This window comes from Odocoileus virginianus, chromosome 1, assembly GCF_023699985.2.
Source record: "Odocoileus virginianus isolate 20LAN1187 ecotype Illinois chromosome 1, Ovbor_1.2, whole genome shotgun sequence".
NCBI lineage: Eukaryota > Metazoa > Chordata > Mammalia > Artiodactyla > Cervidae > Odocoileus > Odocoileus virginianus.
The window spans coordinates 30623565-30646776 of record NC_069674.1 but is presented as its reverse complement, the minus strand read 5'-3'; the positions used below and the strand labels follow the sequence as shown (position 1 = coordinate 30646776).

General features: G+C 37.3%; 1 protein-coding gene across 10 annotated transcripts in view; it reads right to left on the bottom strand.

Annotated features, from left to right (window-relative positions):
* Nucleotides 1-23212, bottom strand: part of CADPS2 (calcium dependent secretion activator 2) — a 545582-nt gene that overhangs the window by 170124 nt on the left and 352246 nt on the right. For all 10 annotated transcript variants that reach the window (XM_070466441.1, XM_070466414.1, XM_070466410.1 and 7 more), the window contains exons 10-11: nt 5923-6031; nt 4458-4658 (exon numbers count right to left, since the gene is read on the bottom strand). In XM_070466441.1, the coding sequence (XP_070322542.1) occupies nt 4458-4658; nt 5923-6031 (310 nt within the window). The remainder of the gene's footprint in view (nt 1-4457; nt 4659-5922; nt 6032-23212) is intronic.

The window sequence follows — 23212 nt, the reverse complement described above, 5'->3', positions numbered from 1 at the left end:
TATGTTTGTGCCTAGGTGAAAGGAAAATTTTTTTAAAAGGTGCTTGCATAATCTTTTTTGGGGGGATAACAATGAAGGATAGTTTAACCAAACAATGTCTGTCAGTTTGGTAAAAGGCAGTGCACAGTTTAAAGCACAAAAACTGGATCGCATTCCTTCGGCCTTGCTTTAATTCACTTTTTTCCCTTAGAATTTCTATGTATTTTAAAAGTCAGTGAAACAGGGAAGTAGAATACATCCACTTATCAGATAAATCTATGAATACACGCCATTATTTATATTTTAAGAAAGATAGTAAGGTTGTTCCTAATAAGTTAGATTTTATAATTATTATTTTGCTCTGATTATTCCTAACCATTCAGTACAGTTGGATTTAAAAATGAGCTTTTCTTTTTAAAGTTATAACATAGATACTTCAAAGAAAATTCAGGAAATAGAGGCAATGAATTAACAACCAATCCCTCTAATTAAACTGATCCACTGTAAATATTTTAGGTATAATTCTACCTATATTAAAAAAATTTTAACAGAGTGGCAATAATATCACATATATAATTTAGCATTTTCTCACTTAACATTACAAAGCATTTTTGCAAGCTATAGTAACAATTTCATAGCAATTTCCTTTATGCTCACATCAATGAGAGATACTAGGTTGTTTTTACTTCCCTGTTGTGGCAAAAATAAGCATTTCTGTTTCCTAAATGACAAGGTTAATGTAAACATTCTAGTCCTGCCTAGAAAGCAGTATCATGATACTGTAAATAAGATCATGATATTACTTGAAAAAATTTTATCATTATAAAAATTTTAATATGGTAAAGCAAAAAGAGTCATAAAAATACTTACCTTTACCAGCTATAGGCCAGCAAAGAAATGAAAAACATATTTAAATGGGTTAGAAACATTTATTTCTAGTCATTTTATGTCATTTTCTCAGTTTCCACTAATGACTCTAGAAGTTGTCTTTCCAAGAGATGATCAAGAAAGAGAGAAAGGAATAATATGGAAGTCAAGGAAGAGAGGAAAATTAAGGCAAAACTACTCTCTGGATCAGTTCAATGGCATCTCTGATAAAGGTCATGGTCAGTATCTCATTTAGGTGAGACAGAAATACATTTTTCTTTCTTCTTTCCTTTCCTTTTTAAAGATAAAACATCAGGGTCTGTGAGTAAATACAAAAAAATTTCTTAACACGACTGGAACAGTTTGGATTTTTAGAACAAATTAAGCTTTTTTAAAGCAAGTTAATCAAGGGGCTAAAAAATTCAGTTCCACTTAGCCTGATCAACACTGCCTTGACAATAAATTGCTATCTAACAGAAAGATTTTGCTGGGAAGACATTACATGGCTCTCTTACTAAACTGATTATCAGTTCTTTTATTAATTCCATATCAGGAAGTCATGATTTTAATGTTCTTGATTCAGTGCTTGCCAACCACTTCTCTTCCCACTTTGACATCCTTTATAATATGGGCTTCCCTGGTAGCTCAGTGGTAAAGAATTCGCCTGCCAATGCAGGAGACATAGCTTTGATCCCTGGGTTGGGAAGATCCCCTGGAGAAGGAAATGGCAAACCACTCCAGGATTCTTGCCTGGGAGGTCCCATGAACAGAGGAGCCTGGCAGGCCACAGTCCATGGGGTTGCAAAATAGTTAGACACGACTTCACCATGGAACAACAACATCCTTTATAACACCAGTACATGTCTTGGGTATTCCTTATACTCAAGATGTGAAGAAAAAAATACTGGAACACAAGCGAGTGAGGGAGACATTTTCATAAAAATAATTTCCAAGACAACGCAACTTGGCAGTTCTTAAACGGCGGTAACCTTCCCCACCTTTGTCTCTGTCCCCTGGAACATTTGAGATCTAGAGAAAATTTTGGTCGTTAGACCTGGGACAGTGGAGTCAATTATTACAGGGATCTAGCGGGTAGCAGACAGGGAGGATACTAACCACCCCAAAATACACAGGCCAGCCTTCCCCCGACCCTTGAAACAAGGAATTATCTAGCCCAAAATGACAGTCTTGCTGAGAAATACTGCTCTAACAAAGAAAGCAATCACTCTGCTTCTGGTTAGTGTAATTAAAACAGTGTAATTAAAAGCAGATTAACCCTCCTACCTGAAACAACTAAAAAAAAAAAATCATTAAAAAGTACTTTTAAGAAAGTTCTCAAAATTTTGGAGATCCAGCAACACAGCAGAGTGATTCCCGAGAGGCGGGGAAACCAATGAGATGAGCCTTTTAGCTGCCTCAGGTTAATGCTGGGAGAAACTTTCAAAGCGGTGGCTCTGGGAAGAAGAACTCAGGGAGAGCTCAGGGTCTCTCTGGGCTGAGAAGATGGGAGTTGACAGTTCAGGAAGGTCAAGGCGGCTGAAATTTGCAGGAAAGATTATTGTTTCCTCCCGCTACCCCACCCCATATTCAAATGAATACTGACCACCTCACTCGATGGAGGCAACAATATGAGGATGGGGAAGAACCACCACATAGGATTAGAGGGGACAGTGCCCACACGCACACAGAGACTAGAGCAGTGCTCGTTTCCAACAGCCAGAAGGTGAAACTTCAATTTTCACTGCTCACCAGCTGGCGTCCAGGTGGTGGTGGTTTAGCTGCTAAGTCGTGTCTGACACTTGTGACCCCATGGACTGCAGCCCGCCAGGCTCCTCTGTTCATAGGATTTCCCAGGCAAGAATCCCGGAGTGAATTGCCATTTCCTTCTCCAGGGGATCTTCCCAACCCAGGGATCAAACCTGGGTCCCCTGCATTGCAGGCAGATTTCTTTACCCACTGAGCCACCAGGGGAACCCAGACTAGATGTTATATGGCTCCATCTAAAAGCTAAACCTGAAAGGATTAAATTTCTTTTGAGCATTTTAACTATATCTTAGAATAAAACTCAAGAATAATTTTGTGAAGAAAATGACACCAAAGCATATCATAATTAAATTGCTCAAAACCAGTGTTTAAGTGAAAAGTTTTAAAGCAGCTTGGGGGCGGGGGTGAAAAACAAACCACAACACACATTATGTACAGAAGAAGAAACAAAAATAATAGAAAAATTTTTCATCAGGGAAGAGAAAAAGCAAGTTAGCAGAGAGCAGAGCAAAGTCTTTAAAGAACTGAAAGAAAAGTATTTTTCAAAATGAAGGTAAAATGAAGACATTTTCATACATAAAAAAGCTAAAAGCTGCACACATACTACAAGAAAAGTCAAAGGACATCCTTTAGGAGGTGAAATATCTCTGTAAGTGAATAAAGAGTGCTAGGAATGGTAACTACATGTTTGAGGATATAATATTTTCTCTTATTGTTTACATTTCTTTAAAAGGTAATTGTTCCAGGCATAATAATAATATCAATGTATTGTGGGATTCATAATATCTGTAGAAGTAAGATGCATGACCAGAATTGTACAGAAGCCAGGAAGGGAGATACAGAAGTCTACAACTGTGAGGTCCATGTACTATGTATGAAGTACCATAATCACTAGAAGATGGATCAGGCAAATTTAAAGGTGTATACTAAGAAGCCTAAAGCATGCAGGAGACGGGTTGAGCCTATATCCCATCTTTATTTGACCTAAAGTGCCTTTAAGATGTCTAAATGTAATACTAATGGGTGTCTAAACAGAACAGGAAGTAGTTATTTGATGCATGAAAAGTAAGAGAAGTCAGAATGTTGCTCTCCTGGAGATGAAGCTCGAGAATGAAGGGTGCTGAATGAAAAGTCATGATTTGAGCTGACAGTTAAAGACAAACTGATTTATTACATTACAGGAGAAAACAGAGACGTTTTGGAAAGGAGTATAGCAAGTTAAAACATTTGGTTTAATGATTACTAAAGCTATGTTTGAAAATGTTTCTATCATTATTACATAACTTGCAATTAATTACTTCCAAATTAAAATGAATAATTTAGTTCTTAATGATTTAAATTAGCATACAGAAAGTGACATGAATATAAAGGTATTTAGAAAAAGAAAAGATGCCTTGATGACTTTTGTTTTCCCGACTTACAACAGAAAATAGGCCTAGTATTCTCTTGGTTTGTTAAGAACAACTCCAAAAAGCAACAGTTCACTGTTTTGGTGTTCCGGAATCTTATCAATGCCAATTTGATTATGCAATACGCTTCCCATTTCAATAGAACATATAAGTTAGAATTATATTAAGTTTAGATAAATTTACCCTTATGCTTTTGAGACTCCCAGAGGCACCCCAAGGGCTGGCAAATTTATGACTGGAAACCACACGAACCATTTACTCCAGGTTTGTGTGAAAAACTAGATAACTTATTCTATGACTATGAGAATGAACTATTTTTATTCAATTAGGAATCAGGTAATGATGTAAACTACAATACTGAGCAAATTTGACTCAGACAATTTTATATCTTATTAAGGTTATTAATTGATAATCAAATAATTTTTCAACAAAACTTACAAAGTTGAGCATCTGCATGGAGACCCCCTCCTTTAGGATTCAGCTTCTGAGCTTGAGTTGCAGGAACAGGTTTATAGGACTGTCCAGTGGCCCTGTACATGGCTTGAACCCACAGTATTCTATCCTGTTCATCATCACTGGCAAATATTACAGTGTCTCCTTCTTTAACAGCATTGAAGAACATATGCCCACCCTGAAGGCCTGTGGAGGGAAAAAAGCATTGCTAAAAATTCACACAGTTGACAGATTTTAGCCTCATTCATTAAATGGTCTCATGGAAAAGAACTGATCTGCTATTTGCAGCTCAATGCCTTTGAATCATATCCACAATTAAAGAATTGAAGGGAAAGGATATGAAAAAGATTTATACTTCCATATCACTTTGGAAATTAAAAATAGCCTAGGAAAAAGTTCATAACACAGCAGAGTTCTGCAAGACACACAAGAACACATAGTAAAGTCTGGTATTTCATGCCAGAGAAAACACTCCTTATCTGTTAGCACATTTCTCATTCTATACGTAGGAGACAGATATGACCAGTTTAGCAGAAAACAATACAGGTAAGACTAAAATGATATTTACATTGTACAGTATTTTACTTTTACAAAACTCTTTCACAGGGAAGATATTTTGGATTTTAAGTGATTTATTAGTGGATATAATCACTGACTCTTTTTTCATCTCTCTATATTAATTTCTTATTCTATTTATTAGCAGATACATATATTCCTTTTTTGTTGTTTAGTGGTGAAGTCATATCCGACTCTTTTGCAATCCCATGACTGTAGCCCGCTCCTCTGTCCACGGGATTTCCCAGGCAAATATACTGGAGTGAGTTTCCATTTCCTTCTCCAGGTGATCTTCCTGACCCAGAGATCAAACCTGTGTCTCCTGCATTGGCAGGTGGATTCTTTAGCACTAAGACACCAGGGAAATCCATATATTTCTTTACTTCACTGATTAATTTTATTAATCTCCACATAATCATACATTCACTCACTCACTCACTAATCTCAGACACTGAGTATCCAGTACTATACCCAGAATTAATACATTAGGAGGGAGGGAGAGAAATATAAGTATCCATTGTTAGGGAGAAAGTTAGTAGAACATAATATATGGTAGTAATTCATTAGCCATTTCTTTCCCTATTTCTGTCTCTTGTACCTTTTTGCTTTTCAGTAAAGAAGTTTCTAAAAGCATTCCTGATATTTCTGTAATTTCTGTATTATAGTATCTTTCAGATATTTCATCCTTTCACTAAGTTAACAGACATGGTGAGTTACGGCTAGAACTAAGTAACCTCATAAAGATACAATTTAAATCCCATCAAGTCTTATCTAGGTATATGAATGAAATATGTTCCATTTACTGAACAGAGTTTGAATGGAAAATAGACACAGGACATTTATGAGAATTTCATGAATACAGGAGAGGCATGGCAGTGATTCAACTAGGAATTACCTGGGTGGGGATCTGTGTAATCCACAGTATATCCTTCAAGCTGCATTAATTCTTGTGGCTCAGACTTTTTTTCTCTATAACTGCACATAGCAAAGGTGTATTGGCTAACCTGCATGAGAAAAAAGTTCACATGTTGGTTGCATTAAATTTATCTTTTAGTTTTTTCTTTATCAGAAGACTGTTTGCCCAAGTTTAAAACCATAACATATAATCTGCATATAAGTTATTAAATGTTAGCATTTTTTTAAAACCTTGCTCAGAGTTTAAAGCACTTTTTGTTTATCCATTTACAATTAGGTCTTTTATGCCTATGATCCAGCATTTCCCAAATTGATGACATTCTGGCCAAAATTCTATGAACTATTAACAGAAGAGCCATTAAAAACTAGTCACATTAAATATAAATTTGTGACCATAAAACTTTTAGAGGAAAACACAGGCAGAACACCCTTTGATATAAACCATAGCAATATATTTTCCACATCTATCTCCTAAAGCAAAAGAAATGAAAGCCAAAATAAGCAAATCAGACCTAATTAAACTTACAAAGTTTTGCACAGCAAAGAAAACTATCTATCAATATGAAATGAAGACAACCTACTGAATAGAAGAAGATATTTGCAAATGACCAATAAGCGATTTATATCCAACATATACAAATAGCTCATACAACTGAATATCAAAAAACCAAGTCACCCTATTAAAAACACGGGCAGAAGACTTGAATAGACGTTTTTCCAGAGAAGACATACAGATGGCCAATCGGCACATGAAAAGATGCTCAATACCTCTAGTTAATAGGGAACTGCAAATCAAAACCACAATGAGGTACCACTTCACACCTGTCAGAATGGCTAGTATCAAAAAGATCACAAACAATAAATGTTAGAGAGGATGTGAAGAAGAGGAACTCTTCTACACTGTTGCTGGGAATGTAAACTGGTGTAGTCACCATGGAAAACAGCATGGAGGGTTCACAAAAAACTAAAGATAGAACTACCATATGACCCGAAATTCCACTCTTGGGTATATATCTGAAAAACAAAACAAAACAAAACCCACTAATTCAAAAGGATACATGCACCCTGATGTTAATAGCAGCACAATTATTTATTATTTCTAAGATGTATTACAACATAAAGAGAAAAGATTTAAGAAAAGGTAGAGTGCCCTTTTTTGGGTAAACACTATTCATATGAACAGAACAGTAGTTATTACAGCAGGGTACAATTATAGGTCATTTAAAGTTTGGTTGTTTATTTTTTTTCCAGTGTTTGTAGTTTTTCTCAAAGAATATGAATTACTTTGTAAGGAGACTTTTTCTAATTTGGAAAAACACCCAAAGCTAGGTTTGGGAACAGTGAATCTAATAACTTGAGACACTTAGGGTTTTTGCTACTCTTAGATTTTCTTTTTCTTTCCATATCTTATAGATCACTAAATTTACTTTCTCACCAAAAGGTCATCAAAATGCTAAGAAAATTCAGGAAAAATAAAATGAAACAACAAAAAATAATTTGGGAAACTATTTAGGGAGTGATTATTCACATTTTAAAAGAAATTCTTAACCTTCTCAAAAACATCTGGTTCGTATAAGTAATGGTATTTTTCTATATTTCATGCATTTCTACTTAGAGAAAAGAGACCAATATAATAACATGTACTGCAAACTGAAAGCTGATTGGAAAAAAAAAATAGTAAGCAGCTTCAAAACTGTAATGAAACATAATAAAATGTATAATTTCATTCCAAATTCCAAATATTATTTACATGTATATCAGATACATATTATGTAATAACACATAAGGATTATTGTGTTTTTCAACATCACAGATTTACTTTTTGAGAGTACTGTCATAATATTCTATAAGGTATTAATTTAACCAGTAAAAATTGACCAAGGGAACAAAATATTGTTACATTTGCTAGAATTACAGGTTTCAATTATGTGGTGAGGATTTTAAAATAATACATTGGAAACTAGAGACTATGATTTCTCACTAAATCAAGTAGCTACTCCCAGAGCTAAGCTTCACTAAAAAGGAAACATAAGACTATTCTTTGAAACATACTATTGAGAGATGAGGGTTATGCATGAGCCCTTGAGATTGCAATTTTAACTACAAAGTCCACAGATGTGGAAACCGATTTTCCTAAGGTCACCCAGAACGAGAACGCGATCTGGAGTGGAGAACACAAGTCTCTACAATCTAGTAGGTAGTCCTTCCAATATATCGCATTAAAATTCACATTCTGGAACTTAAAAACAACTGTATTCCCAAGTAACAAGCTGTGCTGTGTGCGCTTAGCTGCTCAGTCGAGTCTGACTCTCTGTGACCCCGTGGACTGTAGCCCGCCAGGCTCCTCTGTCCATGGGATTCTCCAGGCAAGGATACTGGAGCGGGCTGCCATGCCCTCCTCCAGGGGATCTTCCCACCCAGGGACTGAATCCAGGTCTCCCGCATTGCAGGCAGATTCTCTACCATGGGAGCCACCAGGGAAGCCCAAATAACAAGCTAATTGCCTCAAATTCTGGCAAAGCTACTATTTAAGATAGGTGTAAGACATTTACTTAGATATCTCTAAGAATCTGCAACCAAAGACTACTAATGGTATGGGGGGAGAGGAAAGCGAGTTGAGCAGCAGACAAGTGGAGGCATTACCTGTTTATTATTTATCTTCTCTCGGGTACATATTTGATAAATCTCCCTCATTTGTTTTATAGTAATGCTTATATCTGTAATTGATATAAATGTATAATCCTTTCATATATTTAATCCTCCTCTTGAATTTAACTTTGTCTGAATTTAACACTGTCATCCTACTTTCTGTGTTTTAGCCTTTGTCTGTGGTATGTCTCACATGTGGATTTTGGTTTTTATTCCATTCCAAGAATCTGTCACTAGGTCCATTTAACTCAAACTAAAAATTCATATATGTATATGAATTTTACATACATATTTCTGTCTTCTGCTATATGATTACTGAAAATTCCTTGGCATCCTATTTTTAATCTATACTAGTTACTTCACAAGTTTTCAAAGACATCACTGACCCCATATTTTCTTTACCTACTATAAGACAAATCATTTTTTTTACTTTATATAACTTACATACAGTATATAACTTCCTTATATAACTTTCACAAAGTCAGAAGTTTAGGTTTTACATGTTGTTATAATTACTTAATTATTTCATAAGCCTATAACCTATTATAGGAATCATTTTTCAAGTTTTTCTTTGAGTCAAAATATTTTGTAACAGTAATTTAGATGTAGCTACCTTTGTTTCTTAACATTATGCTCTTTAATTCGTCTATATTTTAAGTTTGATATTTCTGAGATCTTACACTCATTTACTCGCTTCCTGGTCAGGAAGATTCCCTGGAAAAGGGATTGGCTACCCACTCCAGTATTCTTGGGCTCCCCTGGTAGCTTAGACATTAAAGAATGTGGGAGACCTGGGTTCGATCCCTGGGTTGGGAAGACGCCCTGGAGGAGGGCATGGCAACCCACTCCAGTATTTGTGCCTGCAGAAGCCCACGGACAGAGGAGCCTGGATGGGCTACAGTCCATGGGGTCGCAAAGAGTCGGACATGACTGAGCGACTAAGCACACAGCACTGCACTCAGTCACATTCCAAATATCAGAAATTCCCTTTAGATATTTTTAGGAAAGTGAATTGTGTATTTTCTGAATCTTCACCCATATTATAATACTGGGTTTGCCAATACTGGGTTTGGCCAAAAGGTTGGTTTAGCTTTTTCTGGTAAGATGTTGTTACAGAAAAACCTGAACGGTTTGGCCAACCCGATTTTTTTTTCAGTGCTTGTATTCATGAACAACTTCTTGGAGGTATACTGAATTCTCAAGTCATACAATTTCCTATCAATTCTCTGTAGCTGTAACTCTACTGACTTCTACACTTCAGTGTTACGGAGACATCTGAAGCAACATACACAACCTGAATTGAAAAAATATTTTGAAAGAAATGTTTAGATGAAAATCTGTTTTCACTAAACTTCCTGAAATGTGGGAAGTCCGTGTATCTGCAGACTAATATCTTTCAAATTTCACAAAATGTTTCTTTTGTTGTATTTTTTACTTTTATTCTTATTTCTGCTCTGTTCATCTGTTTTGTCCTCTTCTCTTCACACTTAGAAAAGCAGATTTTTGTTGGATACGTGCTTTCTTTCCTTAGTATCTGCCATTGTGAGCTGCTTTCAGTTCACACTTGACTCAAAGAAAAACATGAAAAATGACTCCTAAAATGTTACAGGTGTATGAAATAATTAAGTAATTATAACACGTAAAACCTAAACTTCTGATTTTGTGAAAATTACATATGGAAGTTATATACTGTATGCAAGCTATATTCAGTAAAAAAAAAAAAAAAAAAGATTTGTGTTTCAGTAACTTTTCTTCTTCTATAGAACTGACTGAAGCAGTGGTCATTCTGGATGTGTGTGCACGCTCAGTTGCTCAGCTATATCTGACTCATGCCAGGCTTCTCTGTCCATGGGATTTTCTAGGCCAGAATACTGGAGTAGGTTGCCATTTCCTTCTGCAGGGCATCTTCCTGACCCAGGGATCAAACCCGAGTCTCTTATGTCTCCTGCATTGGCAGGCGGGTTCTTTATCACTGAGACACCTGGGAAGCTCCTCATTCTGTACATCATCACCTAAAATGTGGGCATCGATTAGCTGCTGTTTTTTAGCTTTAATCCTTCTGATTTCCCCCAGAACTCTTTCATTAATCTCAGACAACAACTCATTTTTTACAAACTTTTCAATAGAGACCGTGTTTATCATAAATTTAAAAACTAAAATCAATATATTTGATTTCAATATCATAGAATCTCTTCAGAGGTCTCCCTTAGTCCCTCCTCCACCACTTTTTAAATCTATCCTCGAACAAACAGATTTTCAAAGTCTGCTATTTGCCAAATGATAGCAGAGCCTCATTGATTCCTCGTAGTTTCCCACTGAAGTAGTGACAAAATTCACCTCTTCAGCCTCAAGCTTGAAAGCAAGTAGACATTAACAGCTCTCTCTAACCCGATTTTCATTCTTTAGCAGGCATTTATGTAGCGATTTTTTTTTTATTGGGGTACGGTTGCTCTACACTGTTGCATTGGTTTCTTGCGTACAATGAAGTGTATCAGCTATACGTGTACATATATTGCCTCCCTTTAGGACTTTCCTCCCCAATCCTACCCATCCAGTGACCGAGCTGAGCTCCCCATGCTATACAGCGGATTTCCACTAGCTATCTGTTTTACACATGACAGTGAGGTTTTGACAGACATGCTTCCTGTTGCAACTGTATGGTTCTTTACAATCAGAGACAAAACAACATTTTTTTTCCCATTTATTTTTATTAGTTGGAGGCTAATTACTTTACAATATTGTAGTGGTTTCTGCCATACATTGACATGAATCAGTCGTGGATTTACATGTGTTCCCCATCCCGATCCCCCCTCCCACCTCCCTCCCCATCCCATCCCTCTGGGTCTTTCCAGTGCACCAGCTCTGAGCACTTGTCTCATGCATCCAACCTGGGCTGGTGATCTGTTTCACCCTTGATAGTATACTTGTTTCAATGCTATTCTCTCAGAACATCCCACCCTCGCCTTCTCCCACAGAGTCCAAAAGTCTGTTCTGTACATCTGTGTCTCTTTTTCTGTTTTGCATATAGGGTTATTGTTACCATCTTTTTAAATTCCATATATATGCGTTAGTATATTGTATTGGTCTTTATCTTTCTGGCTTACTTCACTCTGTATAATGGGCTCCAGTTTCATCCATCTCATTAGAACTGATTCAAATGAATTCTTTTTAATGGCTGAGTAATATTCCATGGTCTATATGTACCATAGCTTCCTTATACATTCATCTGCTGATGGGCATCTAGGTTGCTTCCATGTCCTGGCTATTATAAACAGTGCTGCGATAAACATTGGGGTACACGCAAAACAACATATTTTGAAAGTAACATGGCTTCCATAATTTTTTGTTTTCAGCATAACTGTAGAATGCTCTAATTCTAAAGCCTTCTCGAATTAGCCTTCTAGTTATAAAATGACCAAATAATAAGATATATCACTTTATGGGGCATCTAACTCAGGAATCAGAAAAAATTTTTGAGACAGCGAGAGATACCACTGTGACAAAGGTTCTGTTCCCATCTGCTTATTTAGATAAGCCAGGCTTCCCCATGTTCACATCTTGGAAAGTTGTAAGAAAACATCTTGGAGATGCTCATATCTTGGAAAACAAAAAAGGAATTACTGAGAAACCCTTTCTCATAATAGAATAAATAAGTCATTCGCAGGTAAACTGGGAAGGGGAGCTAAATTCAGCTCATTAACATAGGCATTTCCAGTCAAATTTAACCTTAATAATTATTCATCAAATACTTATGTGTTTTTATAAGCTGTGTGCTACTTATATAATTACAGTTATACTTCAATACATTTTTAATACTTAAAGCCTTCTGATCACAGGAATTTTTACTTACTCTTCCTCTTGTTTCATTTTTTGTAATTAAAAATAATGATTTTTGGCCTTGCTGACTCTGTTGTTGCTCAAAATTTTTTCGAGATGCAGCAAGCAGGGGCTACTCTCTAGTTGTGGTGTGCAGGCTTCTCACTGCGGTGGATTCTCTCGTGGAGACTGGCTCTAGGAAGTGTGAGCTTCAGTAACTGCAGCACGCAGGCTTCAGAAGTTGGGGCTCCTGGGCCCTAGAACACAGACTCAGCAGTTGTGCCAAAGGGGCTTAGCCACCCCACAGCATGTGGGGTCTCCCAGGGCCAGGGACTGGACCTGTGTCTCCTGCAGGCGGATTCTTCACTGCAGCACCAGGGAAACCCTTGACTTTTATTTTTCTTCAGGTGAGGCAGTTTGACTGACTTGGTTTTTTCAAACAGAGGGACAAGGGGAAATAAATCTGGGAGTTTAGGAGGAAAAGATCTAATAACAAAGATTTTTAGGGAAAGGGGATTTTTGGCCATCCTGTGTTATTCTTTATATTTGCTCTCTCTGCTCTCTGGATCTTTATTCGGCTTAAACAACAGAAATTTATTGTCTTGAAGTGCTAGAGGCTAGCAGCTGAACATTAGGGGTCAGCAGGCTGGCTCCTTCTAAGGGCTGGAGGGTGATTTGCTCCTTGTCCCTCTCACTCGTAGTGGGTGGCTGGCCAGTTTTGGCACTCCTTGGCTTGCGGCAGTATCATGTCCATCTCTGCCTTCATCTTCACATGGCATCCTCCTGGGTGTGTATCTGCTTCTAAGCTCCCTCTTTTTTAATATGGGCACAAGTCACACTGGATTAGGGGCACACCCTTCTCTGGTATGAGCTCATCTTGATGATGCACACAATGCTATTTTCAAATAAGGTCATATTCTAAGTTACTGGGGCTTAGGACTCCAACATAGCAGAGTTCTTTACTCCAATTTTGTAGACATTTTTAATTGCAGATAAGCATGGCAGAATGATCAAAAAGATTCTGATGCATAAGTGCTTAGTTGCTCAGTCGTGTCCCTTTGTGATCCCATGGACTGTAGACTGCCAGGCTCCTCTGTCCATGGGACTTCTCAGGCAAGAATACTGCAGTGGTTGCCACTTCCTCCTCCAGGTGATCTTCCTAACCCAGGGATCGAACCTGTGTCTCCTGTGTTACAGGCAGATACGCTAAGCCATCAGGGAAGCCCATTGATGCATAGTACTTATTTCCTACAAATAAAATTCTGTTGGGGATCAGTCATGGAAATAAGAATTCACGGAGAAAAAGCTAATAATATAAAATTTGCAATGGTTAGAGATGTACATAAAATCACAACAATATTCAAATTCAATTGAGAATGTTTATGATCAATTTAATGGTTTTATTTTAGAAACTACCTCCATTGTAACTATTTAAATTTAATGATGAAAAGTTTACAGTGACCTATAGTTGTAAAATCTAGCAAATCAGCAAAACAGTTTGAAGACTGATGTGAGCGCTCCTATTTCTCTCTGATCTTTTGTAGGAAGATGCATATGGTTCTGCCTTGATGCCTTTTAGAGATGTGATAACTAGTATTTCATTTCTTACAAGTCAGAATGGCAAATAACTAATTGTAGTTTTATGTCCACTTTCAATTTTTATTATCTTCTTCCATGGGTAGTTTTCCCTGTTATTTATTCATTCAACAAATATTTACTGAATATCTACAATGCATTTTTTTCTAAGCCTTGAGTATACAATAACGTCCTCAGCATCAGAATAAGAAAAAAACAGAAAAATAGTATCAATTCTCAGTGATATGGAGAAGACTGGATTACACATAAACAATAACTACAACAATTTTGGGTTGTTTCGAATGAATTGTTTTGAAGAAAAATAAAACAGAGTAAAGAGTATGACAGGGAAGGGAGTCTATTTTTAATAAAGCATACAGAAAAGGGCTCTCTGAGGACAATCATATTTCAATATTGGAAGTATTTTGATTGGAAGTGAAGGGGGATAAACCATGTTTAACAAATGAGTCTGTCATTTCAAATCTAGGTCCCACTTTCATTTCTCCCTCAGTTATTTCTCCTTATTCTTTTCAGTTTCAGTTTGACAAGACCTTGGACATCTCACTCTAACCCTTGTATTGCTCAGCTTGATCTTCTATACAAGAGACAACAATAACACGTATTCTGCAGGTCTCTGACAGCATTGTGTGCTAAGCTGGTTCAGTCGTGTCCAACTCTTTGCTGCCCAGTGGACTGTAGCCCACTGGGCTCCTCTGTTCACGGGATTCTAGAGGCAAGAATACTCGAGTGGGTTGCCATTCCTTCTCCAGGGGATCAAACCCACGTCTCTCATGTCTCCTGCATTGGCAGATGGGTTCCTCACACTAGCGCCACCTGGGAAGCCCTTGTGAGCACTGGAGATACTAATGCAGAACACCTAGCACCATGCCTGCCTGATACGCAGGCGTCTCCCAATAAGTCACACCCAGTTGTCAGGGATCCATCATCCCTCTCTCTCTTCTTATGTGCCTTCCTAGAGCCATTTTATTGTGGGTTAGAGATATATTTTGTTCCGTAATAGGTATGAAAATTTGATGTCAGGATTGACCCCATTTTGAGGCTGTACGTTTCCAAGCTGGGAATGACTAAGGACTGTTGGCCTTCACGCCTCAGGCTTCTAATTTCCAGCCTCACTGGGTTCTCCCCAACTTATATGTCTACTTCACCCCAGGCTGATGGGTTGCTTCTTTCCATTAAAAAGATAGTGATCATAGTACTGAAAATACCTGTTGAATATTTGAATACATAAATGGACAATAAATTGAGGATGAAAAGAAAAATCAGAGATGCCTCTAAATGTAGTTTAGATATTATTCCCTCTATTTCTAATGGATATTATCATGAGTATATATTTCAATGTATATATTTTAAATATGATTCTCTTAAAACAACAAAAAAGATTAATCTCTATAAAGGTCTTTATACAAGTCATGTTCATGCTGTCATGCATTAAAGAGTCTAGGCTTGATATGCATAGCATACCTAAAGTGTTAAAAATGTGCTTATTTAAGATCTAGCTTAAAAACTACCTGTCAAAAGGCTACTTGTTTTTCATATGTGGTGTAAAATGCTTGCATCTGTGTTGCTTTTTTCTTTATATAACTTGAAGTACAGGTTCAGTTGCTGTTTTATGCTTTAAGTACTGTATTTCTAGCTAGCTTTAAATAACACAAACATTTCTTAACATGATGGATATGTTTAAGGACCAATTTCAAAATCTTTGGAGATACCAAGAAAAAGAAAATCCAAGTAAAAAAGCGCCAGCTTCAGAAAAATCACCTACTTCTGACAACCATGGTGATTTAAATGATAAGTATTGAACATGTGTTCTATTTTTTACTTCTTTTAATGTTGTTTACTCTAATATCTCAAAAGTCACCTAACAGTCCTGGAGTTTACCACAGATGATTGGGCCCTGAGGTTTAATGAAGAACACAGATGGAAGAGAAACAAAATACCAACGACCAACAAAGCTGTCACTGACAATTAGGGAATTTGACCCAGGAGACAACTGAAAAAAGTGCAGTTTGGCTTTTCAATACTTTGGTTCAAGAAGCAAATAAGTATGAACACCATCCTTTACCTAACTAGCTCCTGGTTCTGTTTCCATAAAATGCCACTGCATTTTATTCTTTTGATTCCTCTAATATCCCCAAGAGCCTTCCACTTTTGCCCATTTCTTTTGTAAGATCATGCTAAATCACCTTACTGAGGCAAACCCTACAAAGAACCTGTAGTATAAGATCAAGTGAATCCTTCTGAACAGTGTCAACACCTTGCAGCTACTGGTTTGGCAGCCAACATCCAGGGTGAGGGTACCCTGGAGAAATCCCACTTGGAGAGAACTTATTATCAATTGGCATTAATCTTTAATATATGCTTTGGATGCGTGCTAAGTCGCTTCAATTGTGTCTGACTCTTTGTGCCTCTATGGACTGCAGCCTGCCAGTCTCCTCTGTCCATGGGATTCTATAGGCAAAAATTCTGGAGTGGGTTGCCATTTCCTTCTCCAGGGGATCTTTCTGACCCAGGGATTGAAGCTGTGTCTCTTATCTCTCCTGCATTTGCAGGCGGGTTCTTTACCACTAGTGCCACCTGGGAAGCCCTAATATATGCTGCTGAAAGCTAAATGGTGGGGGCCAGGGGTTCCCTATGCTCCCTGTGCTTCCAGCTGAAGGCAGTCTGGCCCATCTCCACGTGCCAGGGAATTAGATAGAAACAGGTGGTCGGACCTATTCTGATATGGTATTTTGTTTTCAGGGATAAGCTGACTTATAAGCTTATATAATATACTATATTGCGACAGAAAATCCATTCAGCAGAAAGACAGAGCCATGATAAACACTCAATATCCTTAACCCAATCCATTCTTAATAACTCCATAAAGGATGGATTTGTTGAGAACTGGGGGATATAAATGTACTTTAATCTGAGGACAGAGTTAAATCAGGCTGTTTTGGCATCACAGGGCACCTTAATTTGCTGGGGTCCCACAAGGTACCATCATCTGATCTAGGAAAGCTCCCATTTTATTTTTAACTGCCAACCTGTTCAACACCTGTCCATGTCCACACATGTAAGTGCTAACGATGAGTTCTTAGAGACCACCGCATTCTGGCTTGTATATTGGGTTCCTACTACAGGGATCATGTTAACAGTTGGCAGCTTAGCAACTGCCACCGTCTAATTTCAGTAAAGATTAAGGCTTAAAAATCCTTAGCTGGAAATGTTCTTGGCAGAGGCCAAAGGTGCTGCTAGAGTTATTGAAAAAAAAAAAAAATCCCAGAGCTTAATTTAATCAAGGAAAATGAATATATTCTTCAAGATCATGATGGATTTGAAGGGAATATATATTTACTGTCTGGACCAAATGGCATAAAAAAGATTTAGCAATCAGTGTATAAATTAGAAAGAGGAAAGGCAGTCTTTTTAAAAACAGTGCTCAGAGTGACTCACATATATTCATCTATTGAACAAATATTTAGCCAGTTTCTACTCACAGTAGATTATAAGACAGACAGGGTCTTTATTTTCATGGAGCATATATTCTAGAAGGGATAAAGAGATAATTAACAAATAAATATATAAGGATGGATAACTCTGATCAGAGAAAAATATTCTGAGAAATATAAAATTGGGTAACGTGACGGGGAGTCACTTCAGATGGGGTGGGCAAAAAAGACCCATTTAAGGTGACATTTGACCTGACACCTAAGTGTGTAGGTAGAACAAGCCAGTCATGGGGAAAACATAAAAGGTAGAATAAATGTTCTGAATTTCTTTAGATGCTTAGGAAGCTAAGCAACAACTGAGTGGAAGAAAGGTGTGTGGTGTATGTTTAGTCACTGAGTCATGTCTGACCCCATGAACTACAGCACAACCAGGCTTCCCCGTTCTAGGAAGAAAGGTAGGGAGATTTAATCCAAAGGAATATTTGCATAGAAATCACACTTTAAAAATAAACTCCTATTAGTATATATTTGAGAGAGGGGGCTGGTGGCCCCAGTTCTCGGCACTGCAATTAACCCGGACACAGAGCATTGCAAGCCAAGCTGCTGCTCAGTCACAGGTGAGGACTCATCCGAGAGGAAGCTAGAGGCCACAGCAGGGACAATATATAGGACCTTCCCTTGTTTATGGTCAGAGGTTTCCTAAGTGTAATAGGCAACCATGGAAGAATTTAGACAGAAAATTGGCAAAATCTGAGTTATGCTTCAAATAGATTATTCTGGCAATGTGAAGAATGGATCATCAGGAGAATGGTGGAACGTAGACCCAGAGAGAACAGCTGGGGTTCTACTGTGAAAATCCATGTGAAGATAATAATGGTTTCTACTAGAATGATAGGAGAGAAGATGGAAGGACGTCAATGTAAGCAGGATACTATTCTGGCTGTAGATAAAGCAGGATTTTCTGATTGACATGGGGTAATGAAAAAAAAAGGGAACAAAAATGACACCATGGTTTTGGTTCAAGTATGCTCAAATATGGGCTTCCCTGATGGCTCCATGGTAAAGAATCTGCCTGCAATGCAGGAGACGCAGGTTTGATCCCTGGGTCAGGAAGATCCCCTGGACGAGGACCGTCCATAGGGTTGTAAAATGTCAGATACACCTGAGCACACATGCACAGATGCTCAAACATAAATTAATTTTATGTTTTATATAGGTTTGAGAAGGAACCCAAATTAAAGGTGAGATAATATTTACTTGTCTTACATTTACCAAGTCTTTATTATGCAGCAGGAACACTGCACATGTATGTGTAAAGATATATACGCATATGAATGCATGCATACATATAAATATATACACATACAGCATTTTAAAGTTGAGTCTTATAAAATCAAGTCCATTAACATTCAATTCAGGTAAATAATACAGTTATAATATTGCACATTCCTCATTCATAGGTCTTTATGCTTTCATGTAAGTGTGAGCTAGAAAAGAAGAGAAATGGATATTTTTCTACATGAAAATACCAACACAAATTTTAAAGGAACACAAGGTACATGTAAAAGAGGAATTTTGGCATTGGGATCATTTCCTGATCCTTATGAGATATTCCTTATTCAATTCAGCTCCACTCTCATTCCACTTTCTTTTATAATTTTAACTCTTGAGACCTAGGTAAATGATCATTTCAATATATTTTACAACTATTTTGAAGAATAAATGCATTATTTCATTTACAGAAAACTCGATTATTATAAAGGCTATCATAAAAAGGAAACTTAAAAAATTCTTTTCCTCTGAGACTTTTTTTCCCACAGCCAAAAGAATTTTCAATTTTCTTTCCTATGTGCATTCTGAAAGATAAAATAATACATGAAACTTGACTCATAATGACCATTAATTATTAAAAAAAGCTAAGTTTCAGTGAATATTTAAATATTCATGAGTCATCAAGTTTTATAAATCTTACTTCATATTATAGGTATCTGTGACTTGGCTCAGCAATTTCATTTCTATAGGAATACTCTAACACACATGCATGAGCCTAAAGATCAAACATATATATTCCAGCATTATTTGTTGATTAAAGAAAGGAACTTAAATTTCTAAAAACAGGGAACTGTTATGTAAATTATTTTAAACTAAATTATGGAATCCAATCATCTGTTAAAAGGAATAAAGTGAATTTTTAGATACTGACATGGTAACTTGATGTTTTATTTTTCATTTATCTTAAATATTTATTTTAATTAATTAATTTATTTAGCTGTGCCAGTCTTGGTGGCATGTGGGCTCTTCAATCTTCATTGCAGTGTGCAGGACCCAATTCCCTGACCAGGGATTAAACCCAGGCCCCTTGCACTAGAAACAGAGTCTTAGTCATTGGACCACCAGGGAAATCCCAATACGCATTTTAAAAGTGGGTCAAAACAATTCAGAAAACAAATATATATGTGGATGATTCCATTAGGATTGGATTATACTGAAACAAGTTTAAAAGTTCAACCTACTAGAGATGGCTACTTGGCCATTGGGGGAAAGACTGAAATGAGGGGGCCATGCTGGTAGGGGTTCTGATGAGGGCCACAAAGACTTGCGTATGGTTTGAGTTTATCCTACACTGAGCATGTCTTGGGTTTGTACATCTTAAATCAGTTTAAAACGTAAAGCCAGAGAGATGCTACCCCATGACTTTCTTGATTTGACAGCAGTGTATCTATTCACTTTGCATTACTGTTAGCAAACATCAGCTTATGTCCTAAGACTAAACCTAGATCATCTAATTTCCTGCAGTAGTGGCATTCTCAGATAACGTGACAGCAGTCTGCAGCAGGGTGTGCAGGATATTTCAGATATCACTAGGCTGGTGCAGCCACTTCTGTAAGCTGAGAGCAGATTCTGATGGCGTCTCACTAACAGAGTGGCTCTCGTATGTTTACAACAGGTACAGATCACTTAGTGGCGTGGCTGACTGTTTACATCCTGCGCCAGCTCAGCTGGTAGGTAATTAACATTATGCCTTGATAGCCTGCTGTTGTTTGCAGCAACTTCAAGTCATGATTCTGACACATTGACAATAAGCAGTGAACACTTTGATACAGGGCCAAAACAACATAGATGTCTACCTACTTCAGTTTCCAGTAACGTCCCGTGGTAAGTGGGCTTCATGAGTGCGGGTCTCTTTATGCCGTCACTCACTGGCCATTTCTTTAACACAGTAACACTGTTGTGTACCTCATGAAATGAATGTTCCACAATGATTATGCACATATCTGTTTGTCTTTAGATCAACTGTAGTTGTGTGCATTTATTTGATCATGGCAAGGTGACAGGATATGGGAGCTTAGTCTCTAGAGGCTGAAAGAACTGGATCTGATCACCAGACACTACCTACCTCATACTAACTGTATAATTCTGGCCAAATTATTAATATATAACCTCTTTGTATATCAAGTTAATCTGTACAATGGGATAATAATGCATGCATGCATGCTAAGTCGCTTCAGTCGTGTCTGACTCTGTGCGACCCCATAGACGGCAGCCCACGAGCCTCCTCTGTCCACAGGATTCTCTAGGCAAGAATACTGGGGTGGGTTGTCATTTCCTTCTCCAGGAGCTAATAATACCTATCTTCAAATCTTATTTTGAAGACTAAAAGAGATAGTGTGGTGGTAAAAAAGTGCTTTGCATAAATGACTGTCATATTTGCATAATAAATATTAAAGATAGCAATAGTTGTATTAATAGGGGAGTGCTTCAGGAATTTTTATATCACCACCAAATATGCAGCATCTGAGGGCATACAGTTATTTGTGGAGGTATTAGCTGAATACAGATTTATGAAATAATTCAGTTTGCTTAAATTGTAGATACAAATATGGAGTTTTAAAGCCATTAAATGGTTTATTATAATGAACTAAAACATACTAGTGTCATAAGTACTTTACATCAATGATATCCTCCAAATGTAACACTAAAACACTGAATATGCTTAAGAAAAATTAGTTAAGAAACACATGTAAGTTTAATAAAAACACATGTAAGTTTTGGGAAGATTTCCAACATATTCCTCAAAATCATTGTTCTTTCAGTTTGGCTTGGACCCAAATTTACCTTCATCAGAAACAAATGCAGCCTCTTAAAAAAAGCATGAAAAATCTTTTTTATTACTGTAAGCATACCGGCATTAGAATGTAAATGGGGTCCAAAACTAATCTTACTTAGCTCAGTTAACACCCCACAATGATAAGTAATTCATTTTCCCATTTTCAACTCGGATTTAAATGTTGATACAAGAGTCTCTGGAAAGTCTCTTCACCTCAGCAGCTCTGCAAGTATTCACTTTGAACAACGACATTGCAGCTGAGCAAACGAGACTCTCAATCAATTTTTATGAGCACAAATTCTTGGGCTGATGGCTGGACCTCCAGCTCCATCACTCGGATAATACACACTCACGAGTGGTGATGAGATTCACATTATCACCAGAGCACCATTCTGCCGATGGCGGCAGCAGACACAGCAGGGGTACACTGTCCTCCTGGAAACGACTCCCTCACCTTTCAATAGTGCAGTCTGCAGGTATGGATCCACAAGCCATGTGCCAACAGAATGAGAGCTGTCTTTAAAGATACTAATAAAATGACCCACTACTTCCCAATGAGTCCTTCTGCTGAATCTCTATACATACCCATCTTGATTTTGAAGTGTGTACACCCGTTTTCCCATTACATTTGGAATTGAAAGGATGATTCAATTATATTTAACACTTAAAAGAGTTGTCAGAGTACTGGCATGTAAATCTCAATACACTTGGGCATGGGATTCTCTGTGTGAATACATGTATATACTTATATTTGTATAAAGATACAATGCTTCCCTGGTGGCTTAGACAGAAAAGAATCTGCCTGCAATGCAGGAGACCTGGGTTTGATTCCTGGGTCAGGAAGATCCCCTGGAGAAGGGAATGGCAACCTACTGCAGTATTCTTCCCTGGAGAATCCCATGGAAAGAAAAGCTTGGCGAGCTATGTCTATGGGGCTGCAAAGAGTCGTACACAACTGAGTGACTAACACTTTCACAATACTTAAATATGACCTCAAATTCCAAGATGCTATGTCAGGTAGAATACATCTGAATTGACAGTTTGAAATGACAGTTTGGTGGTGTTTATCCTAAATTTTAATTATGGAGTATAGAGGTTTACCTCCTTTGGTTTAAACTGGAGGTTGCCTTTAAAATGTTAAACATATTTTTGTTACATGGAGAACTTTCCAGCTCTCCAAAGACATGGTTAATGTTCTGTAAAGAACAATTAATGATCTCAAAGCATTCAAATTCTTTTTTTGAATTTTTTGAATAAAAGAAAAAATTCTTCTTTTATTTCTAAAGCCTCTTATGGGGTGATAATGAACATATACATGGCTGCTCTGTAACTTGATTCTTGTGATCATATATCAAAAAATAAGGTAAGGAGCAAAGGATTACCCTGAACATTACCAGGCTAGAAGCATAAGGTGTCCATCTGAGCTCTCAAAACTGATTTACTAAGGCCTAATTTTCGTATTAAAACAATGTATATTAGAAACTCTTTTAGCCTACTGTTGCTTTACTAGATCTCTACACAAAGAACACTCTAGGATTCTTTCTTTAAAAATAATGAATATGATCCAGCAATCATGCTCCTTGGTATTTACCCAAAGAAGCAGGAAAGATGTCTACACAAAAACCCACACACAAATGTGTATAACAGCTTGATTCATAATTGCCCAAATT